We start from the raw sequence: 19,982 nt of genomic DNA, 5'->3' as shown, positions 1-19,982 counted from the left end.
TTGTGCTAGGTTTTAGAACTAGGGAAGGACTTAACTAGAATCAGTGGGAGACCAGTCTGAGTGCGGGAGGCTACCCGAACACGCGTACATCACCGCATCTGCACAGGCACTTACACCAGGGGCAGACCAGTGGTACCCACGATCACACAACACGAGTGTTTGGTGAGTCACAGCGTGATTGCAAACGGGAGCTGCTCTGACCCTGGGCGTCTGGCCCCGCCCCCGGAGGCTCGGGCCCGCCCCCGATCTGACCTCCGCGGTGCTGGGCCTCCGGCTCAGAGCGCAGGCTGCGCGGAGCCGCGCTGGGCTGGGCCGGCCCCGCGCCCGCGCCCGCGCCGCCCTGGGAGCCACGGCCCCGCGGGCCGCCCGCACAGCTTCGAGCCGTCCATGGTGCAGCGCATGTGGGCCGAGGCGGCCGGGCCTGCGGGCGGCGCCGAGCCTCTGTTTGTGGGCTCCCGGCGGAGCCGCAGCGTATGGGACGCCGTGCGCCTGGAGGTGGGCAGCCCCGACAGCTGCCCGGTGGTGCTGCACAGCTTCACACAGTTTGATCCAGACCTGCAGCGCCTGGAGGTGGGTGAACCCGAGCAGCCCGACCCCCGGCTGCTCGTGGGGTGGAGAAGGGCCCGGCGGCCTGAGCGGGTCACCCATGTCGGTGTGTGGGGGGCAGCAGTGAGGTGGCCTGGGGGCCGTGGCACAACGCAGCCCACCGTGTAGGGACAGAGGCTGGTCTCCAGCCCCGTCCCCCGCAGTCCCTTGACTAGTGCAGGTGTGCCAGTCAGCAACCCTACCACCCAGGTGGACCTGTTTCCGTGGCGTTGTCACTGTTTACATCTGTGAACTTCCCGACCGACCGCAGAGCCATATTCAGCTGTTGCCAGCCGGGGGCCTGCAAGTTCTCAGTGCAGGTGGGAACTCAGAACCGTGCTTGGAAACCGCTCTGGTCTCTGGAACTGGGAACCCCAAGATCGAGTTGCTCAAAGGAGGGGCATGTAGGCGAAGCAGGCTTCGAACTTGTAGGGCCAGGTGACTAGGCTGTGAGGTTGGAACGGGCCTTCTGTGGCTAGGTGTGACTCATTTTTACTCGTTTAGAAAATGTACTTACACCCTGAATTTGGAGGTATTTGGGAGTATTCAGAGAAGGGGGAGGGGGTATCTGCCACAGATCTGGGGGCAAGTAACCAGGAGAGGGCTGAATCTTTTATTGTTAATGTTCTCAGGGCTGTCGGGGGCTCAGTGGGTAATGGGGTCATGGGTAGCAGCCACCTCCCACCTGATTCCTGTGGGAACTGCACATAGAAGAGTCCAGGAGGCTGCCCTTCCAACACATGCATCCCTCATCTCCATCTCCAGCAGGCTGTCTAGACAGAGGCCATTCCTGGAGATGGAGGGGGGGGGCTTAATAGTAATTTCTTGAGCCCCTATGCTCAAAACATAGGGCCCCTTGGTGTCCCTCTTTATAACCTTAGGCCCCTTGATTGCCAGCAGTTGCCATCCAGGGTCTTGTGTCCCCAGGGCTTCATGTTCTAGTATAGAGGGGGCTTCCTTGTCTGGCTAGGGGTGGGAAGAGGTCTAGCATAGAGAGGTGTTGTGGGGGGAGCGATATCTGTAGGCCAAGGACACTCTTTCCTCCTGCACTTGATAGGTGGCTGGGCTGGGAGTGTGCTCCAATAAGAGCTCAGTCCTTGCTGGCTCAGCTGAAGCAGGACCCCCAGGAGGGTGGGAGTGGGAGGCCTGACACCAACCCAGCTCTCATCTGAGTCTCATTATGTCTGGCAGTGGCTTGGGCTTTGTGTGCTAGGAGGGTCTGGCCTGCACACTCGAAGGGACCAGGCTGGTTTCTTTGCTAGGTTTGGACGGCCACCCAGTCACTTCTCTCCTCTCCACCCCTTCTACCCCCGCCCATCTGCATCCCCCAGGGATAAGGCTGAGACAGATCTGAGTCCTGTCCAGCCCCAGAGTCTTTTCTCTCTCTTTCTCTTCCTCCCTCCCCTGGTCTCAGCACTGAGATTCAGGCTGTGGCCTCTGTTTAGAAATCAAAAGGGAAGCTTCTGGCTGGGGCAGGAAAACCAGGGTCCTGGCAGGAGAGGAGGCCACTCCGGAAACCAAACACAATGACCATTTACCAGGGCTGTGGGAGGGGGTGGGGAAGTCCCTGTCCCTCCTGCCAGCACACCCCCCCAAAAAATCCGGGGTTGATTTCCTGGTCACTGTAGCATGCCAGAGCAGAAATGGCCCAGCTTATGGTCCCTGTCCTCTCTGGAAACCACCAGTTTCTGTCCTCCTCACCCTTCCATATTCCTATGAAGCTCCACCCAGTTCTTCTGTCTCTGGCATAACACATGTCCTTGCACATCTAAGCATTCACTCATCGTCTTAATTCTAAGCCAACCCAGCTCAGTTTATGTGGAGTCACCTGTCCTTGCTTCTGACTCAGGTAGGCCACTGCCTGTGCCCAGAAGTTCCCCCTTCCTAATTCTGTCTGACTGCAGACACCCTGACCTCTGTCCTGCTGGTTCTGACCAGTCCTGCAGTGTAGTCCCCAACCCCACTTTATAGGTGACCAGGGAAGTGAAACCCCCAACCTAAGCTCACACAGTCAAGAAGGATGCAGGTGGGGAGTTGAATACATACTGTACTCTAGAAGGCACCTGCTGTGTGCAAAACCTGCCCTGTCAAAATAACTAAGTCGGAGGAGGAGGAGGATGGAGCCAGGCCCAGGCTTCACAGAAGAAAGCCAGCCCACAGCTGGACCCTAGAGGTGTAAAATAATAGCCAATAGAAACCAAAAATTTGCTGTGCAATTTACATGTAGATGTTATTCTGCTGCCAATAGCCCACTGAAAAGATGAAGCAACTAAAATCCTGGAGGTTATTTAGCTTGCAAAAGGCCCTGGAGACAGAAAGCAACAAAGGCGGGACAGAGAGTGCAGCATGTGGGTTGCAGGGAATAAGTAGGGTGTCTGTCCTCGTGGAGACACAGGAGGGTTGTGCTGGTCCCCACGCCTTCTTCTCAGGTATTTGTTCTCTGACCATACTGGGTCACTGTATGCAGGCCTTCAGCTTCTTAGTGAGTGACACTGAGTACCCAAGAGGCATGATCTAAGGGGTAGGTGTGTCTGTGTATGTCCTGTGTCCCTGTGTGCTAGAGGTTTAGAAGGCGGGTCACTGACTGTCACCTGCAAGGCTCCAAAGGCTCCTCAGGTTCTCACTTGGTTTATTCCTCTTGGGTCCCTAGAGAAGAGGGAGAGGACCAGGTTGGCTGGGATTGGGCCCGTCTTCCTTCCAGGAAGGGGGCCGCTCAGGTGGACATGCTAGGCTTTCTCAGGAGGCTCTAGGAGCAGGAGTCAGGGACAGGGTAAGCCTTTAGCAGGGAAGAACTAGACCATTTCTGCATGGAGGAGGGCATTTCCAGGCCCTGTCCTTACTGTTCATGAGAAGGTGTTGGAGTTCACTTCGTACTGGCCTGCACTGGCCTCTGAGAAATCCTGGGGGTGGTTTCAGGAGGCTGCACCCAGGTAGCCCAGGGCTGGCACCAGGGGCTTCTGGTTGGATACCTGGATGATTCCCTTGGCTTGGCACAGAGCTGTGGCCATCCTTGTCCTGGCTGTAATCACAGCCCCAGATATTCCATGTTCTGGGATGCAGAATCAGCACCAAGACATCCCTATTCGATTCCAGGGTCTGGCAGTTGAAACTTGTAGCCCTGTGCAGAAGCTGAGCAGACTGTCTCCAGCCCTTAGCTAGTCAGAGCAGGTATAGACCATAGCCAGTGGAGGGTTTGGGGGTAGGGGAAGCACCACAGTCGGCCTTTGGGGAGCTCTGGACTATAGGTTTGCTCTGACATTTTCCTCTCCTTTCCAGAGAACCAGCAGGTTCTTGAGCAGTCCACTTTGCTATTACATCTGAAGGTCTAGTGTCCTTCTGAACCCAGGAACAGGTGCACTAATCAGTTTCTTGAGCCCTGAGGCATGGGACTATAAAGCCACCTGGACCAGGCAGCCCTGAACTTGTTGGGCCGCGGTTTTCCCCTCTGTAAAATGGACATGAGGCCAGTTCCTCCTGGTAAGGGCAGGTGGCCTGGCATAGTGCCAGAGCCAGGCAAGCCATGGTGTTTTCTAGCAAGGCACCAGGGCATTCCCACAGCCTAGGTTCCCAGTCTGGTTTGGGCTGACCCCAGGATCCGCAGGGTCTGGCTGTTCCCACCTCTCAACCTTTCTGCTGCATCTGCTGAGACCAGGGCCAGACACTGTTCTGACACTGTGGCCCCAATGGAGCCAGGCCTGGGTGTGTCTGCTGAGGTTACAAGAGTCACTGGCCAGGGTTCACTTCCTGGCTCCCATTCTTGGCTGAGTCCTCACACATCAAGTAAGGTGTTGGGAGGATTAAGTATGAGGAGCGTGCCCAGGTAATGCCCATGTGTGCAGGACTCTGTTCTCAGTGGTATTGGTTTGCAACTGAGCCAGATAACCCTCTTGATCTTTTGCCAATTCTATTCCCTTAGGTCTGCCTCCTGGTGACCCAAGCTGTAACAGAGGCCACCACTGAATGAATAGGAGGAGGTTGGGGGCCCACATGGAGGGGTGCTTCCCTAACCTGAATTTTTTTTTAGATCTCCCCTTTTTATGGATGAGTAGCTGACCTCATACTGGTGAGGTTGGTTCTTCTGGGGGAAGATTGGTTACCCTCTGGGGGCTCAATATGATCTAGTCCCCACACTCCAGTTTCTGAGGTTGTCCTGTCAGACAAGTCATTTGTAAGGCCTCCAGCCAAGGTTGCCTATGCATGGGAACCAGGAGCGCATGCGCACACACGTACATACACGCGCTCACGCACACAAACACACGCACACCTACCTTTCAGGGCTGACCTCTATCCCCTCCAGAGTCCTGTCTGTGCCCCTGGGCTTGGGGGTATGCCCACTGGCGGGGCATTTCTTCCTCTTGAATGAAAGACCCTGTTGGTCTTATTCCTCTGATCTAGAGGTAAACCAGGACCAGACTTGAGCTTGAGGAATCCTGGTTCTCTCTCGGCTGGGCATCTAAAAGGCTGAGCAGTATCTTCACATCTGCTTCATACTTTGGCTCCTGCAACCCAGAGAAAGGCTACAAGTCAGCAACAGGGCTGTTTCCTGTCCCATACTCCATGTTTACTGCCAGCTCCTGGGGTTTGGGGTGTGTCAGATGTTCCCCAGTGACATCATCATTAGGTCAGTTACCTGGGTACCTCTTGACCCCTGCCTGCCATTACTTTGTAGCTGCTGCTGCTACTGCTATCCCCTTGCTAGATGAGTTGTGAGGGCTGTGGGGGGTGGTTACTGAGGGCTCACCAGAGCCCTACCCAAGAGATAATATTCTGGGGACTGTTGGGCCCTGGGGAGGGGCTCATGTGCCGTGGGTGCTGGCGGGCGATCAGGCTGTGCTCTGAGTCTGTGCTGAAGGCCAGGGTGACCTCTGTAACTCAGTAGAACCTGGCCACAACTCCAAACGGTATGAAAAGCCCCTGAACTGTCATCTTGTGCCCTTGGAGACTCTGTGATCACATCCATCCCTGCAACTGCCATCCTAGTGAGGCCAGGTCTTTCCACATGCAACTCAGAGAAGAGATGGGAGAACCCCAGGTGTAGATACATTGTCCTCCAGTTGCTTCAGCCCTCTGCCAGGTCTGGGGGGGGGTCCCCTAATTATAGCTTCCACTATATACGCTTGGGTTGTAACTCAGAGACAGAGCAGAGGGTACCTGGGATGGAGAAGAGGCATCTGCACAGGCACAGACTCCAGTCACCTTCTGGAGCAATGGGACCCCAGATAGAGTGGGATTGGCCCCCTGCTGACCTCATTCTACCTTGAAGGGATAAGGGCTTGGCCTGCGCTCAGCTGGGGACACCACATGTTGCTGTGAGTGATGCAGGTCACCCTGAGAAGGGTGATCAGTTGACACACTACCCTACACCACCCAGGCCGTTTTCTTTCTCCTCCTTAGGGCTCCAGCCTGTGCTCTGAGTGACCGTGGGGTGAGGCAGCCCGAGTGCCTGTTCTGCTGGCCTCTGCTCACTGGGGGGCTGGGAGGGCATCTCACCACCAGCAGCCTGGTTGACCAACATTATCCCCACAAGAACCAGATATACATAGAAGGCTGGCCAATATATAGGAGGCTCCCGTCAGCACAGGTCCCAGGACCCCCGGATGTGTGCAGTGCCTGCTCAGGTAGACTGCAAGGACTTGTCTCCTGAGGACACAGTGTCCACGTGGCCTGCTTTTCCTCTGTAGTCAGTTTACAGCTGTCCTGGGGACACCCTCATCGGGACATCTGCTGTTTACTAGGCCATTCCCATTCTCCCTTGGGAGCTGCCCACCCCCACAGAAGGAGGAGTTGGGGGCCCCTGGCTGTGCCACTACGAGGACCTTGCTCTTTGCCTCTCTGCAAAGCATGTAGACCAGCATTGCCTGCGGGCACCAAGGTCCTACCCATCCTGCCCCTTCCTGGGGACAGATGTAGGAGTGCTTTTCTTTTCTGTTCTAGTGGAGAGTAGATGCGCTACACTGTCACTGGGCCTGGGGCTGGGGTTCCACTGGTGCCACTCCAGGTCTGGTTTGTTCCTGCTGCTTCTGCCACTGCATGAAAGAATCAAAGACGGGATTAGCTCCCCATCTGTGTCACAAGATGTTGACGCCCCCCTCTCCCAGCATGTGCAGCTCTCGGTGTCCTGCCCTGCCCTGCCCAACTGGCAGAAGGGGGCCCCTCAGGGTGGGGGAGGGCCTAGGGAATCACATGACACCCTGGCAGGGACAGCCAGCTGCTCCACTGCCAGCGAGGCCCAAGGCTCACTGCAGGGCCGGAGCCACTATTTAGACGTGCTGGGGGATGGGTAGTCAGGGATGTCCAGACATAGGGCCCAAGCCCATCCCCTGAATTGGTCTAGCAGGGGAGAGGGCCATCATGGTGCTAGAGTCATTTTTTTTGTCTAGCAGGTGTTGGTGGAGCCCCCACAGGGCTTCCAAGGGGTTCAAGTTCCTGCTCTCTGGCTTCGGGGGGGAAGGGGGGGGTCTCTCCTGGAGCCTACTTCCCCAAATGCTGCCATCTGGGACCCGGTTGGGCCAGATGTGACTGAAATCCCACAGAGGGACAGGTCCACCAAAGGCTGGTGGCCTTTGCAGGAGAACATCTTAGACCCCTATGGAGACGTTGGCTTGGACCCTTGTCCAGCAGGTAGATGGCAGTCCCTCAGCATCATGATGGCCTCAGAAGCCCATCTCTTCTCCAGCTCTGGTGGGGGGAGGAGGGAAGGAGGGGGAGTATGAGGCAAAGGGAGAAAAGAGCATCTGTTTCAGTTTTTCTGCTCCAGAGGAGGAATTTCCCCTTCATGAAAGATGGGCTGGACTCCCCACGTGAGGGTTGTTTGGGGGTGTGGGTGTAGGGCCTCCACCTATGGGTTACCCACTGATTTCCAAGAAGTGGACTGACTGACTGGCTCCCAGGAGGAGGTGAAGGGGCCATGTGACCTCTGCAGCTTTCCTGTTGGTAGGGAGCCCCTCAGAATGGGAGAGGATCCCAGGGCTGGAGGAAGTAGACTTCCAGAAGCTGACTCCCATGCCCCCCAGAGCTCTTGAGCATGGGAAGGACCCCCATTTCTGACCCCAAAGGTACTAGCCCTTGGGGATTGCTTTCCAGGCACTTTCTCCTGGCCCTTCTCTGAACTTCCTTCCCCATGGATTGGGGCCGTGATGCTATCACTGACCGTGTGACTGACTGATGATGACCTTGTACCCACTGTACCTCCTGGTTCCTCCTTAAACCCTCAGAGGAGGTATCTTTCCTCCCAGGGGTTCTGCTTGCTGCAAGCTTACCTGCTTCCTTTACAGGGGCAGATTGAAATGGGGGTGATGACCAAGACTTGACACTGCCCCAGGCCAGCCTGCCCAGCAGGAGGGGACCTGGTTTTCCTTATTACCAGAAGGTACAGGAAGCAACCCAGTGATCCCTGTTTCCTGGCTCAGCCAAAACCCCATGGTGTTTATGTTCCATCAGCACAGCTGCTGGCACTGTCTCTTCTCCCCTCTTCCCTCACACTTGATGACGGTGAGGGAACTGGGAACTTCTCTATTGCCCAAGAAGACATAAGGGCATGAAGGAGTAGAAGGGGAAGGAAGTGGCCTCAGCATGGCTCCGAGAACACCCCACACCTGCCCCATACCCATGATGCTGATTTCCAGACTCTGCCCACCCCACTGGGTCAGCTGATGAGGTGAAGGGCACAGGCCTAAGACCTTGTGAAAAGTACCACCTGGAGGGGGACTGGCTCCCTGGGTGCAGCTGTCTGTGCTGGGGCCTTGGGGCCCCAAGACTGTCCTGAGCCCACAGTAGCATGGCTTTGGACAGACTGCCCTTCTCTAGGTCTGCCTGTATTCCCCTGTGAATCACTACACTCAGCTTGAGGGCAAGGGAGAAGCAAGTGATGGCAGGGTTGGAAGCCCAGTGGGCCTGTTATTGTCACATGCCCAGCTCTTGTCCCCAGTGTTAATTTCCAGCCCTAGAGCTTCATCCCTTTCATCCATGATCAGCAGTCTTTGGGGCCACTGAGCTGTGCCTTATTTGGGGACAGAAGGTTTTTTGGAGCGATAGGCTCTAACATCCCCACCGGACACTTTCTTTGCAGAGCTCCACACAGGAGATCAGCGAGGAGTTGGTCAACGGGGTGATCTACTCCATCTCTCTGCGGAAGGTGCAGGTGCACCATGGCGCCAACAAAGGCCAACGCTGGCTTGGGGTGAGTACCAGCAAGGAGGGAGCCCCACCCAAGACCCCCCAGAAACGGGTTTCAGGTATAGTCCTGGCAACGCCACTAGGCTCCCTCCATCACTTTCTTGCTCCCAGGGAAATCAGGGCCCCACCCTCCTCCCATCCAGCTCTGGGCTTGGCTAGTGACTAAGGGGTGGCACACCTGGTTAAGTGCTTACCTTACAGTGCACAAGGACCCAGGTTCAAGCCCCTTGTCCCCACTAGCAGGGGGAAAGCTTGAGTGGTGAAGCAGGGCTGCAGGTGTCTCTCTGTCTCCACCTCCCCTATCAATTTCTCTGTCTATCCAATAATAAATAAACAAATAAAAGAAAAAATTATATTAAAAATATTTTATTTATCTATTCAAGAAAAAGATAGGAGGAGGGAGAGAGAGAACCAGACATCACTCTGATACATGTGCTGCCGGGATTGAACTCAAGACCTGACACTTGAGTGTAGCAATGCCTTACCCACTCGGCCAACTCCCGGACCACGTGTTCACATGTTTGCACAAGCATCCAAAAAGGCACATCTTTGCTATTTTCACTTCATGTTGGGCAGTGAGTGTTTTTTTTACATTTGTTCCAGTTTTTTTTGTTTTTTTTTTTTTAACTCGATTGAAAAAGAAAAGATTTGGGAGTTGGGCGGTGGCGCAGCGGGTTAAGCGCACATGGCACAAAGAGCAAGGACCGGCATAAAGATCTTGGTTCGAGCCCCCGACTCCCCACCTGCAGGGGAGTCGCTTCACAGGTGGTGAAGCAGGTCTGCAGGTGTCTGTCTTTCTCTCCCCCTCTCTGTCTTCCCCTCCTCTCTCCATTTCTCTGTTTTACCAATCACAGTTTTCCCTGTTCACAGTTTTCCCCCTACAGGTGGGGAGAGGGGAGTCTGAATCCCAGTCCTAGCACAGTGTAAAATGTACTCAATTGTCAATACCTCCTTTTTATTGTTTCTGTCTTCCAAGTCACTTTTTTAAAATACATTTTTAATTTATTTAAAAAAATTTTTCCCTTTTGTTGCCCTTGTTATCAGTGTTGTTGTTATCACTGTTGTTGTTGGATAGGATAGAGAGAAATGGAGAGAAGAGGGGAAGACAGAGAGGGGGAGAGAAAGACACCTGCAGACCTGCTTCACCTCCTATGAAGCAACCCCCCGGGCAGGTGGGGAGCTGGGAGCTTGAACTGGGATCCTGATTCCAGTCCGTGCACTTTCTGCCATGTGTGCTTAACCCACTGCGCCACCGCCCGGCTCCCCCAAGTCACTTTACTAGGGAGTTGGGGAATAGTTTACAGTATAGTTGTTGACACATGGGTACAGGTTCTATCTTTCTTCCCAGAAAAAGCCTGTTTCTCATCTCCAGAATACGGGCTAACTGCTTCCAGCTTGTCATTACTTGGCTAACAAAATGAAGATATTAAAGGGCCTGGATATAGTTCAGCGGTAGAGCACATGTTTTGTATGTATGAGGCCCTGGACTCAATCCAATCTCAGCACAAAGGAAAACAAAACAAAGTTAGATTTAAAAAAAAAAGGAAATAAAAAAGGTATTAGTGTTCTTCCATCATCCCCCCACCTCAGCTATGTCCGCTGGGGAGCACTCACATCCCATCGCTGCCACCAGCTGCTGGTCCTGGGGGTGGGGTGGGGGGTGTTTCACGCTGCTGCCAGGGCTGACTTAGTGTCCCTGTACTGCTGCAGTGTGAGAACGAGTCTGGCCTGAGCCTGTATGAGACCTGCAAGGTGCGCACCGTGAAGGCGGGCACCCTGGAGAAGCTGGTGGAGCACCTGGTGCCCGCCTTCCAGGGCAGTGACCTCTCCTATGTCACCATCTTCCTGTGCACCTACCGGACCTTCACCACCACTCAACAAGTCCTGGACCTCCTGTTCAAGAGGTGAGTCCTGCTCCTCGGTGCTGCCCCCCCACCCCCCACATACATACTTCTTGACTCTGGACTGTCACCACACCTCTCTGAGCCTTGGTTTGCTCATGTGAAATCTGAACTGACTGAGGACCAAACTCACTCAGTGATTTTTAGGAGTAAGAGCTGAAATTGGAGAATGTGGATCCTAGGCCTGGCCTACAGAAGGGCTGCAAGAGCTGGGCTTGGAGTTGCTATGATTCTCTTCTCTTTCATGAGGAAACTGCAAGGCTCGCTATCCCATGGCCTTGGGTAAAACCATCTCCTGTTTGTCTGGAGGGTCCAGGTGGAGTCTCAGGGCCACATCTGATCACATCTTGTGTGTGATCAGAGAGGGATTCCTGAGGGCTCAGGGGCCTCCTAGCCCACCCAGGAGTCTCTAAGGTGTAGGTTGGGTATCATTCATTCTACAGACACCTATGAAGCCACTTTTTTTTTTTTGAAGCCACTCTTGTATGCAGGCACTTTCCTAAGCATGTAGTCTGATTCCTTGAGAGCAGACAGACATCCTTGCCCTCAGGCTTCCCTTCTGGTTGGGGTAACACTAGACATCATAGCAGGTATGGTAGATGTGACGCCCTCACGGCCTCCTCTAGATACGGATGCATCCTGCCTTACTCCAGCGAGGATGGTGGCCCTCAGGACCAACTGAAGAAGTGAGTGGGCTCTGGGTGTTTTCAGAGGACCTCCTGTCTGCAAGGGTGGGGCTTTGGGAGGAGATGGAAATGAACAGAACCCCAGCTTCCACACATCCTGTGAGTCCTTCAAGAATTGAAGTCTGGGGCTTCTTCTACAGGGGAGGAAGGGATCAGAGAGCTCAGTGTCCCCTGGGAGGACCCCTTCCCACCACCCAGTCACACTTTGCCTGCCTCTCCCCAATCCTGGGGCTCAGGACACAAGTACAGGTGCAGGTGCTCTCACTGCTACCTGGTGCTTCAGCTCCACAGGGGTTAGGGGCAGAGGGTCATGGGAGAGGCCAGGTTTCTGATCACATGACCCATCCCTCCTAGTGCCATCTCTTCCATCCTGGGCACCTGGCTGGACCAGTACTCGGAGGACTTCTGTCAGCCCCCAGACTTTCCCTGCCTCAAGCAGCTGGTGGCCTATGTGCAGCTCAACATGCCCGGCTCTGACCTGGAGCGCCGTGCCCACCTTCTCCTGGCCCAGTTGGAACACGCAGAGCTTACTGAAGCAGAGCCTGAGGGTAAGCAGTTGGGATGGGTACAGGTGAACCTATAAAAAAGGGTAGATGTGGGTCCACACAGCAAGGAGCTCCCAGAAGCAGTAGGGGATCAGGCACCAAGACTGGGCTTAGACCCTGCCTTAGTGTGACAGCAGTTAGGGAACTTTCCTGGGTGGGTCATGAACTAGGAGTTCTCTGGAGGCTCTGGAATATGTTCTCTTGGAAAGGCAGGCTTTTTCCTGAACGATTCTTCTTTCATAACTCCAGTTCCAGTTTTAAAACCAGCTCCAGAAGCAGAGCCAGTTCCAGAACCAGCTCTAGTGCCCTGTTCAACAGAAGATCCTGAACTAGAGCCAGCATCCATTCCAGAGCCAGAGCCAACTCTACCACCAGCTGTAACACCTAACACAGCTCCAGAGCTAGAGTCAGCTCTGGCGTCAATTCTAACACCCATTTTGACCCTGGAGCCTGAGTCAATTCTACCACCAGCTCCAGAACTAGAATCGACTCTGGTGTCAGCTCTGGAGCTAGACTCAACACCAGCTCCAATATCAGCTTCAGAGCTAGAGCCAGCTCTATCACAAACTCTAGAGCTAGAGCCAACTCCTACCCCAGAGCCTCCCTGGCCTTCACCTGTGACTGCAGAGAATGGACTGACCGAAGAGAAGCTGCACCTCTTGTCATTCCCTCCAGACCTGGTAGCAGAGCAGTTCACCCTGATGGATGCGGTAAGTGGCTCAATTCAGCAGATGTGCAAGGGCATGCATGCCTACCTTCTGGTCTCAGATGCCCAGACCTGCCTTTCTCTGGTCTGGAAGGAAACGTCTTAAGTTCAAATTCCCACTGCCAGTGATTTGACTTGGATGTGCTTCTTACCTCCCATTTCCCTGCACACTGTGGAGTTGCCACCACTCCGTCCCTCCTCACAGAGACAGTATGCAGGGCAGACTCAGTGTGATGGAGCAAGAGAATCTGGGAAAGTGGTTAGCAGTAGGGCTTCGGATTTCATCCCTAGCTTCATGTAAGCACAACAAAGACAAGACAAGTGGGACTTTTTGGATTGTGGAGTGGTGCTTTGATCTTTCTCGTTACAGCGTAACCATGATTGTAAAAAAGAGGCTGCATGGTTAAGCACACACACATTACAGTGTACAGGGACCTAGGTTCAAGCCCTTGGTCCCCACCTACAGGGGGAAAGCTTCAGGAATGGTGAAGTGTCTCTTTCCCTCTCTATCTCCCCCTCCCTTCTCAGTTCTTCTCTGTCTCTATCCAATAAAAAAAAATAAGTATTTTAAAAAATAAATCATTTAAAAATAAATCATTTATTAAACTAAACAAAAAAGAGGCTGCAGGGCACTCATTGAGGGACAGAAGCTTTGTGAGCTGCCTCTTCTCTGCCCAGAAGGCTGTTTATTATGCGCCTGGTGCGCACGAGAGTCCATGACAGATGCCATAGTCCCTCTTAGTGCCACGGTGAATAGCTGGGAGTTGGAGGCCAAACCTGATCCATATGGGGTTGGAAAATGCTTCCTTGTGGTGTGCAGGTGTGAGCCGTCTTCTAGTTTCATTCTGGGTCACTTGTGCATTGAGCACCCTAATGGGCAAGAAACAAAACCGAGGGGTCCCCAAAAGCTTGAGCCATGTTCTCAACTTGCTGATTTCCAGTTGGGGCTAGAGACCCTGCCTGAGGCCAGGGGTAATTGTGATGCTGGGCTGGGCTATGGCATGGTCAGTTGACATTTTTGTCTCCCTCACCCCAACCTCTAGGAGCTGTTCAAGAAGGTGGTACCCTACCACTGTTTGGGCTCCATTTGGTCCCAGCGTGACAAGAAAGGCAAAGAGCACCTGGCACCCACTGTCCGTGCTACTGTCACCCAGTTCAACAGTGTGGCCAACTGTGTCATCACCACCTGCCTGGGAGACCGCAGTGTGACGGCCCGGGACAGGGCCAGAGTGGTAGAACACTGGATCGAGGTGGCCAGGGTATGTGCCGTGGAGGGTTCCAGTGTGAGGGAAATCCCCTTATTCACTTTGATCTGCTCTCAGGACTGCGCTCTGGGGGTCCTCATCAGTGACCAGCCTCCCCCTACCCACCACATCCCCAGCCCACTGACTGATGCTCCATCTCACTCCTGGAAGCTTACAGCCTCCTCATGCTTTTTCCTGGCTTGAGCTTAGGTCCTCCTTGCCAGGAATGTCACCTGTACAGGCCCCTGGCCTGTTTAACCCCTTGCAGGTGTGGGTTGGGTGGGTCCTGACCAGGGAGGATCAAAGACGGAACAGGAGGTGTCTCCGACCCCACTTCACACTCGGTTCCACTTCACTCACCAGGAGTGCCGAGTTCTGAAAAACTTCTCGTCCCTCTATGCCATCCTCTCAGCTCTGCAGAGCAACTCCATCCACCGCCTGAAGAAGACCTGGGAAGAGGTCTCCAGGTGGGTAAGCCCCTCTCTGAGGAGCCCCAGGGCCTTTTGGCAGGGATGGGGGGAGGCAGTGGCGAGCAGTTCTCTGAGTGTCCCTTGACCTTAGGTCAGCAGTTCCATCTAAGGACTCGATTTCTTGATCTGTTAGGAGCTGGCTTGCCATAGTGAATATTTTCATGTTTCCTTTACAACCACACCTTTATTTTTATTTTTATTATCTTTTTAATTTTTTTAATATTTATTTATTCCCTTTTGTTGCCCTTGTTGTTTTTACTGTTGTAGTTATTGTTGTTGTTATTGATGTCATTGTTATTGGATAGGACAGAGAGAAATGGAGAGAGGAGGGGAAGACAGAGAGGGGGAGAGAAAGATAGACACCTGCAGAACTACTTCACTGCCTGTGAAGTGACTCCCCTACAGGTTGGGAGCAGGGGACTCGAACCCGGATCCTTACACAGGTCCTTGAGCTTTGCACCACGTGTACTTAACCTGCTGCGCTACCGCACGACTCCCTACTATCATTTTTTTTTTTACCAGAGCACTGCTCAGCTCTGGTTTATGGTGGTGCCAGGGACTGAACCTGGAAATTTGAAGCCTCGGGCATGGGAGTCTCTTTGCATAATCATTATGCTGTCTCCTCCACCCACAACTGTACCCTTTATATAGCAGATATCTCAAGCAGTCAAAACAGCCACTCGGTAGAAATGGGATGGAGCCCCCAGGGTACCAACATGAGAGCTTCCCCACCCCCATCAGGTTTCTGGAACCCTTAGAGCCCAGCAGAACCCTGTTTGAAAACAGCTTACCTGGGCAGTTTCAGCTCTCAAAAGACAGTGGATCTGTATTCACACCCCTCCCACTACTCCCAGCTATCTCCTTCCTTCCCACAGGGACAGTTTTCGGATCTTTCAGAAGCTGTCAGAGATTTTCTCGGATGAGAACAATTACTCCCTGAGCAGAGAGCTGCTCATCAAGGTAGGAGTTGAGGGAGGGACAGGGCTAGGATATCATTGACAATGTCTTGGAAGAAGTCCTCTCTGTTTGGACTTCAGAGAGAGAAAAGTCTGATGTGTGGGTAGGTGGGGACACACTGGGGACAGAAAACCCTCAATATGTGGAGGGATGGGACTGCTCCTTGGGCACATCAGGTGTAGGGTCGGGGGGCCCAGGGTTCATGCTGGTGCTTGTTAGGCACTTTGCACTGTACAGGCTAGTGGGCAGGTTGGGAGGCCAGCTCCCCAAGGGGCTGTCCAGCCACTGATCCGAATAGTCAGACCTAGAGGTCAGGTTGGGAGTAAATCCTGACTCCCCCAAGACTTGAAACGAGATCCAGACAGTCCTTTGAGGTCCTCCCCATGGGACCTCATGTTACCATGATCAGTACCCTGGGCAGCTGATGCATCATGGTACCTCTTCCTTTGAAGAGATGGTGGTCCTTTCTGACCTCATCTTAGAAGCTTCCATAAAAGAAGGAAGCAAAGTCTCACCACCCAGAATCCCAGTCAGTCCAGGGTGGCACCAAGGAGACTCCTATTGAGTGGACTAAAGCAGAGTTCTGGGCAGGGAATGTCCTTGGGGCTTTGGGAGAAAAGACATCTTCTACATGACCTCAGGTTCACCTCCATAGTGGTGTGGTAGGCAGGAGACTTAAAACCCAACTCCGCCTCCATCTCTCTGCCTCTGTGGCTTATGAGCCTGGATCAGGGGTGAGGCAGTAGACATGGCCTCCCCTGAGTCCCTTTGGAATCCTGGGCAAGTCACTGCCCCTTCTCTGGGTTCAGTTTTCTCACCTGGAAAATGGAAGAATGATGTTCCTGGGGTTCTGAGCTCACAGGGAGATCATAAGGAGAGGGCAGTCATTATAATGAATAAGCCTGAGATCCTCGGGCCAAGCTGCTGGTCACCCCACACCCCAGAGCCATGGAGCAGGGTTCAGATATGGATGGTAGTCAGAGCATATGTAGCAGTACCTGGGGACTAGGTAAGGGGAAGAGGAAGCTCTCACTGACCCCATCCTCCCCCTGCAGGAAGGCACATCCAAATTTGCCACCCTGGAGATGAATCCCAAGAGAGCCCAAAAGCGGCCAAAGGAAACGGTAAGTGTGCCTGAGATTGGGAGGGGCTCCGCAGGTGTAGGATCCCTGAACACTAGGACAGGGAATGAGGGTGAATAACTAAGTCCCTAAACTTCTCTAAGCAAGAGGCTGGGGTTTGGGCGGGTGGTGGTCTCTATCTCTCTCTCTCATCTCCCTCTTCCCTCTCAATCTCTGTCTCTATCAAGAAGAAAAAAAAAAGGAATATATTTTTAAAAAGCAGTGTGGGATGGGGCTGAGGGGCTCTCCCAAGAGGAGGGCTGGGATTTGCTCATCAGTGCCCACCCCCATGTCACAGGGTGTCATCCAGGGCACCATCCCCTACCTGGGCACATTTCTCACAGACCTGGTGATGCTGGACACAGCAATGAAGGACTATCTGTATGTGAGTGAGCTGCATGGGGTGGGGCCTGAAGCCTGGGGGAAAGCAAACCTCCCACCAAAGCTCCAGCGCTGGGTGCACCTGTCTCAAGAGAGCTCCCAGCTGCCCTTGTGCCCATCTTATTAGTGCATCCCTGTGGTGGGGCTCAGAGCTGATGGAACTAGAAAAATCCATCCCCTCCCTACCTACCCCTCCCACCCCCATGGGCAGAGAGGCCCAGCCCACCAAAGGATGTACTGGCCAAGTAGGGGCCACAATCTGTCCATCTCTGAGCTTCTGCCCCCTTCCCAGGCTTCCAGAACCCACTTGTGGTTCAGGTGTGTGTGCCCGCTCCCCCGGGGAGTGTAGTCAGTAGTGTATTCTGGGGGAAGGGCAGTACAGGACAAGGTAAGATTTACTGATGGTCACTGGCTATCTTTTTTTCCAGGGAAGACTGATCAACTTTGAGAAGAGGAGGAAGGTGAATACTGGAGCCCTCACCTGACAGATGAGATGAGCCCCTCTAGCTCCATTCCCTCTTCCTCATAGATTAATGGGGAGGGGTGGGTCGCTGACTGGAGGGTGGGGACAAGAGGCTAGAGTTGAGCTCAGTTTACCCTTCCCTGGGGAGAGGCTGTTTGAAGCCAACTTTAAGAACAGGATGGGGCTTGGGTGAGCACAGAGAGAGGAGGAAGGGACCAAGTCCCCAGCATGCCGCAGGCCCTCAGAATGCAAAATAAGCATGTCTATCTCTGACCCCAGGAATTTGAGGTGATCGCCCAGATCAAGCTGTTGCAATCCGCCTGCAATAACTATAGCATTGCACCTGAGGAGCATTTTGTGGCCTGGTTCCGCGCCATGGAACGACTCAGTGAGACTAAGAGGTAAGCCGTATGGGACTGAGCACCAAGTGTGGGGGGGGCATCCCCGACCATCTGGAGAAGCTCAGGCAGCGCCAGTCACTCGGCCTGAGGGTACCTGGGTGTCCAGCTCCAGCTGCCCCTGCCAGAGGGAGGCCCAGGTGTGGCTCCTGGCAGATCACAGCCATGCTCTGTCCTTTAGCTACAACCTGTCTTGTGAGCTGGAGCCCCCCTCAGAGTCAGCCAGCAACACCCTCAAGGTGAAGAAGAACACGGCCATTGTCAAGCGCTGGAGCGAGTGAGCACAGGATGCGGGAAGGGGGTTGTTTCTGGGGACCTGGGGATATTTCGGTTGAATATGGTCTCTGAGACCCCTGCTGTCCCATTGACCAGCCCCATGATCGGAATGTCACCTCACCTCCTTAGACCCCAGTTTCCTCCTGTGAAATGGGGTGGTGCCCTAAATATAAGACACCTCAAGTGTGTGGGGGTGCTGGTGACCGGGCTCTTGGCACAGTCCTGGAGTAGGGCGCAGGGGTGGGGTGGGTCCCAGAGGAATGCCTTCAAGTCACCCACCCTTCCTTTCAGCCGCCAGGCCCCCAGCACAGAGCTCAGTACCAGTGGCAGCTCCCACTCCAAGTCCTGTGACCAGCTCAGGTGTGGCCCCTACCTCAGCAGCGGGGACATCGCTGATGCGCTCAGCGTGCACTCTGCTGGCTCCTCCAGCTCAGACGTGGAGGAGATCAACATGAGCTTTGTCCCCGAGTCCCCAGATGCCCAGGAGAAGAAGGTGAATTTCCACCCCTTGTCCCTGACTGCCCTGGTCAGTTCCTCCCTATTTATTTACTTATTTATTTATTTAATGGATAGACAAAGAACTAGAAAGGGAATGGGGAGATGGAGGAAGAGAGAGACACCTGCAGCATTGTTTCACTTCTTGTGAAGCTTTTTCCCTGCAGGTGGGGAGCCCAGGTCCTTGCTCATGGTAACTAGTTTGTTCTACCAGGAGCACCACCATCCAGCCCCAGCCCCTTCCTTCTTCCTTCCCCAGCCTCTTCCTTCTCCACTCCTCCCTGCAGAGGGCCAGGAACAAGGCTCCAGGCCCGGCTTCTCTGCAAGGCTGGGACCTTCCTCTGACCACGCTCCCCTTCTCCCACCCACCGCAGTTCTGGGAGTCAACCTCCCAGTCATCCCCGGAGACCTCCGGCATCAGCTCAGCCTCCAGCAGCACCTCCTCCTCTTCAGCTTCCACCACCCCCGTGGCCTCCACACGTACCCATAAGCGCTCCGTCTCTGGGGTCTGCAACTACAGCTCCTCACTGCCGCTCTACAACCAGCAGGTCGGTGACTGCTGCATCATTCGCGTCAGCCTGGATGTGGACAATGGCAACATGTACAAGAGCATCCTGGTGAGCCGGGCAGGCCCGGTGCCCTCCACCTGACAGGCAGCATATGGTATTGAAGGCCTTGTGCTGTACCGCCATCCTGGTTCTGGCCTCTTGTAGGACAGGAAGGGCAGACTGTGAGATAACATCTCTTCTTATAACTGAGTGGATGCCATTGTGTATAAATATGCCACACTTTTTCCCCCCACCAGAATTACTGCCAGGACTCAGTGCCCAGTGCCTACACAACTCCACCACTATTTCTCTCTCTTTCTCTCCATATATATATATATTTTTTTTTTTTTTTAAACCAGAACACTGCTTTTAAAAATAAAATGAGGGAGTCGGGCGGTAGTGCAGTAGGTTAAGTACATATGGCATGAAGCGCAAAGACCGACATAAGGATCCTGGTTCAAGCCCCCGGCTCCTCACCTGCAGGGGTTTGCTTCACAAGCGGTGAAGCAGGTCTGCAGGTGTCAGTCTTTCTCTCCCCCTCCCTGTCTTCCCCTCCTATCTCAATTTCTCTCTGTCCTATCCAACAAAACAACTATAACAATTAAAAAAAAAACAAAAACAATGCAACAACAAGGACAGCAAAAAATGGGGAAAATGGCCTCCAGGAGCAGTGGATTCCTGGTGTAGGCACCGAGCCCAGCAATAACCCTGGAGGCAAAAAAGAGGGAGAAATGGAAGGTTGAGATCACACCAAGATTTGCCCCAACCCCATGCTGTTGGGGGTGGGGGAACTGTTCTGATACTACAGAGCTCCTCTATATCCACTGCCTGCACTGAAATCCTTTCTGCTCAGAGCTAACACAATTGTCCTTAAACAGTCACCTATGTGGCCTGTGTCTAAGGGTTGCCTACACTCTGACCCTGAGCTATAGGTAGCCAGGGGTCCCCCTATGCTGACCCTCTCTACAGCCTCTAGGCCAGTCTAGGCCTTGCACATAGATAGCAGCTGGATATCCAGCCAGCTCCCCTCT

At 53.9% G+C, this 19,982-nt stretch overlaps 1 protein-coding gene across 3 annotated transcripts in view; it reads left to right on the top strand.

Moving 5' to 3' along the window:
- Positions 1-19,982, top strand: part of RALGDS (ral guanine nucleotide dissociation stimulator) — a 34,462-nt gene that overhangs the window by 10,892 nt on the left and 3,588 nt on the right. Inside the window, exons 1-16 of one of the 3 annotated variants that reach the window (XM_007527869.3) lie at positions 274-570; positions 8,654-8,764; positions 10,471-10,664; positions 11,288-11,347; positions 11,702-11,895; positions 12,148-12,602; positions 13,642-13,857; positions 14,206-14,309; positions 15,188-15,272; positions 16,325-16,393; positions 16,689-16,775; positions 17,200-17,232; positions 17,514-17,635; positions 17,814-17,909; positions 18,200-18,401; positions 18,778-19,020. In XM_007527869.3, coding sequence (XP_007527931.1) covers positions 388-570; positions 8,654-8,764; positions 10,471-10,664; positions 11,288-11,347; positions 11,702-11,895; positions 12,148-12,602; positions 13,642-13,857; positions 14,206-14,309; positions 15,188-15,272; positions 16,325-16,393; positions 16,689-16,775; positions 17,200-17,232; positions 17,514-17,635; positions 17,814-17,909; positions 18,200-18,401; positions 18,778-19,020 — 2,454 coding nt within the window. In that variant the 5' untranslated portion in view covers positions 274-387. Of the gene's footprint in view, positions 1-273; positions 571-8,653; positions 8,765-10,470; positions 10,665-11,251; positions 11,348-11,701; positions 11,896-12,147; positions 12,603-13,641; positions 13,858-14,205; positions 14,310-15,187; positions 15,273-16,324; positions 16,394-16,688; positions 16,776-17,199; positions 17,233-17,513; positions 17,636-17,813; positions 17,910-18,199; positions 18,402-18,777; positions 19,021-19,982 lie in introns of those variants that run through there. The other 2 variants (XM_007527867.3, XM_007527868.3) reach the window with 2 other exon arrangements.

The sequence above is a fragment of the Erinaceus europaeus genome, chromosome 10 (assembly GCF_950295315.1).
Source record: "Erinaceus europaeus chromosome 10, mEriEur2.1, whole genome shotgun sequence".
Lineage (NCBI taxonomy): Eukaryota > Metazoa > Chordata > Mammalia > Eulipotyphla > Erinaceidae > Erinaceus > Erinaceus europaeus.
Note: the sequence above shows the minus strand (reverse complement) of the source record. Positions and strands in the feature narration are given on the sequence as shown.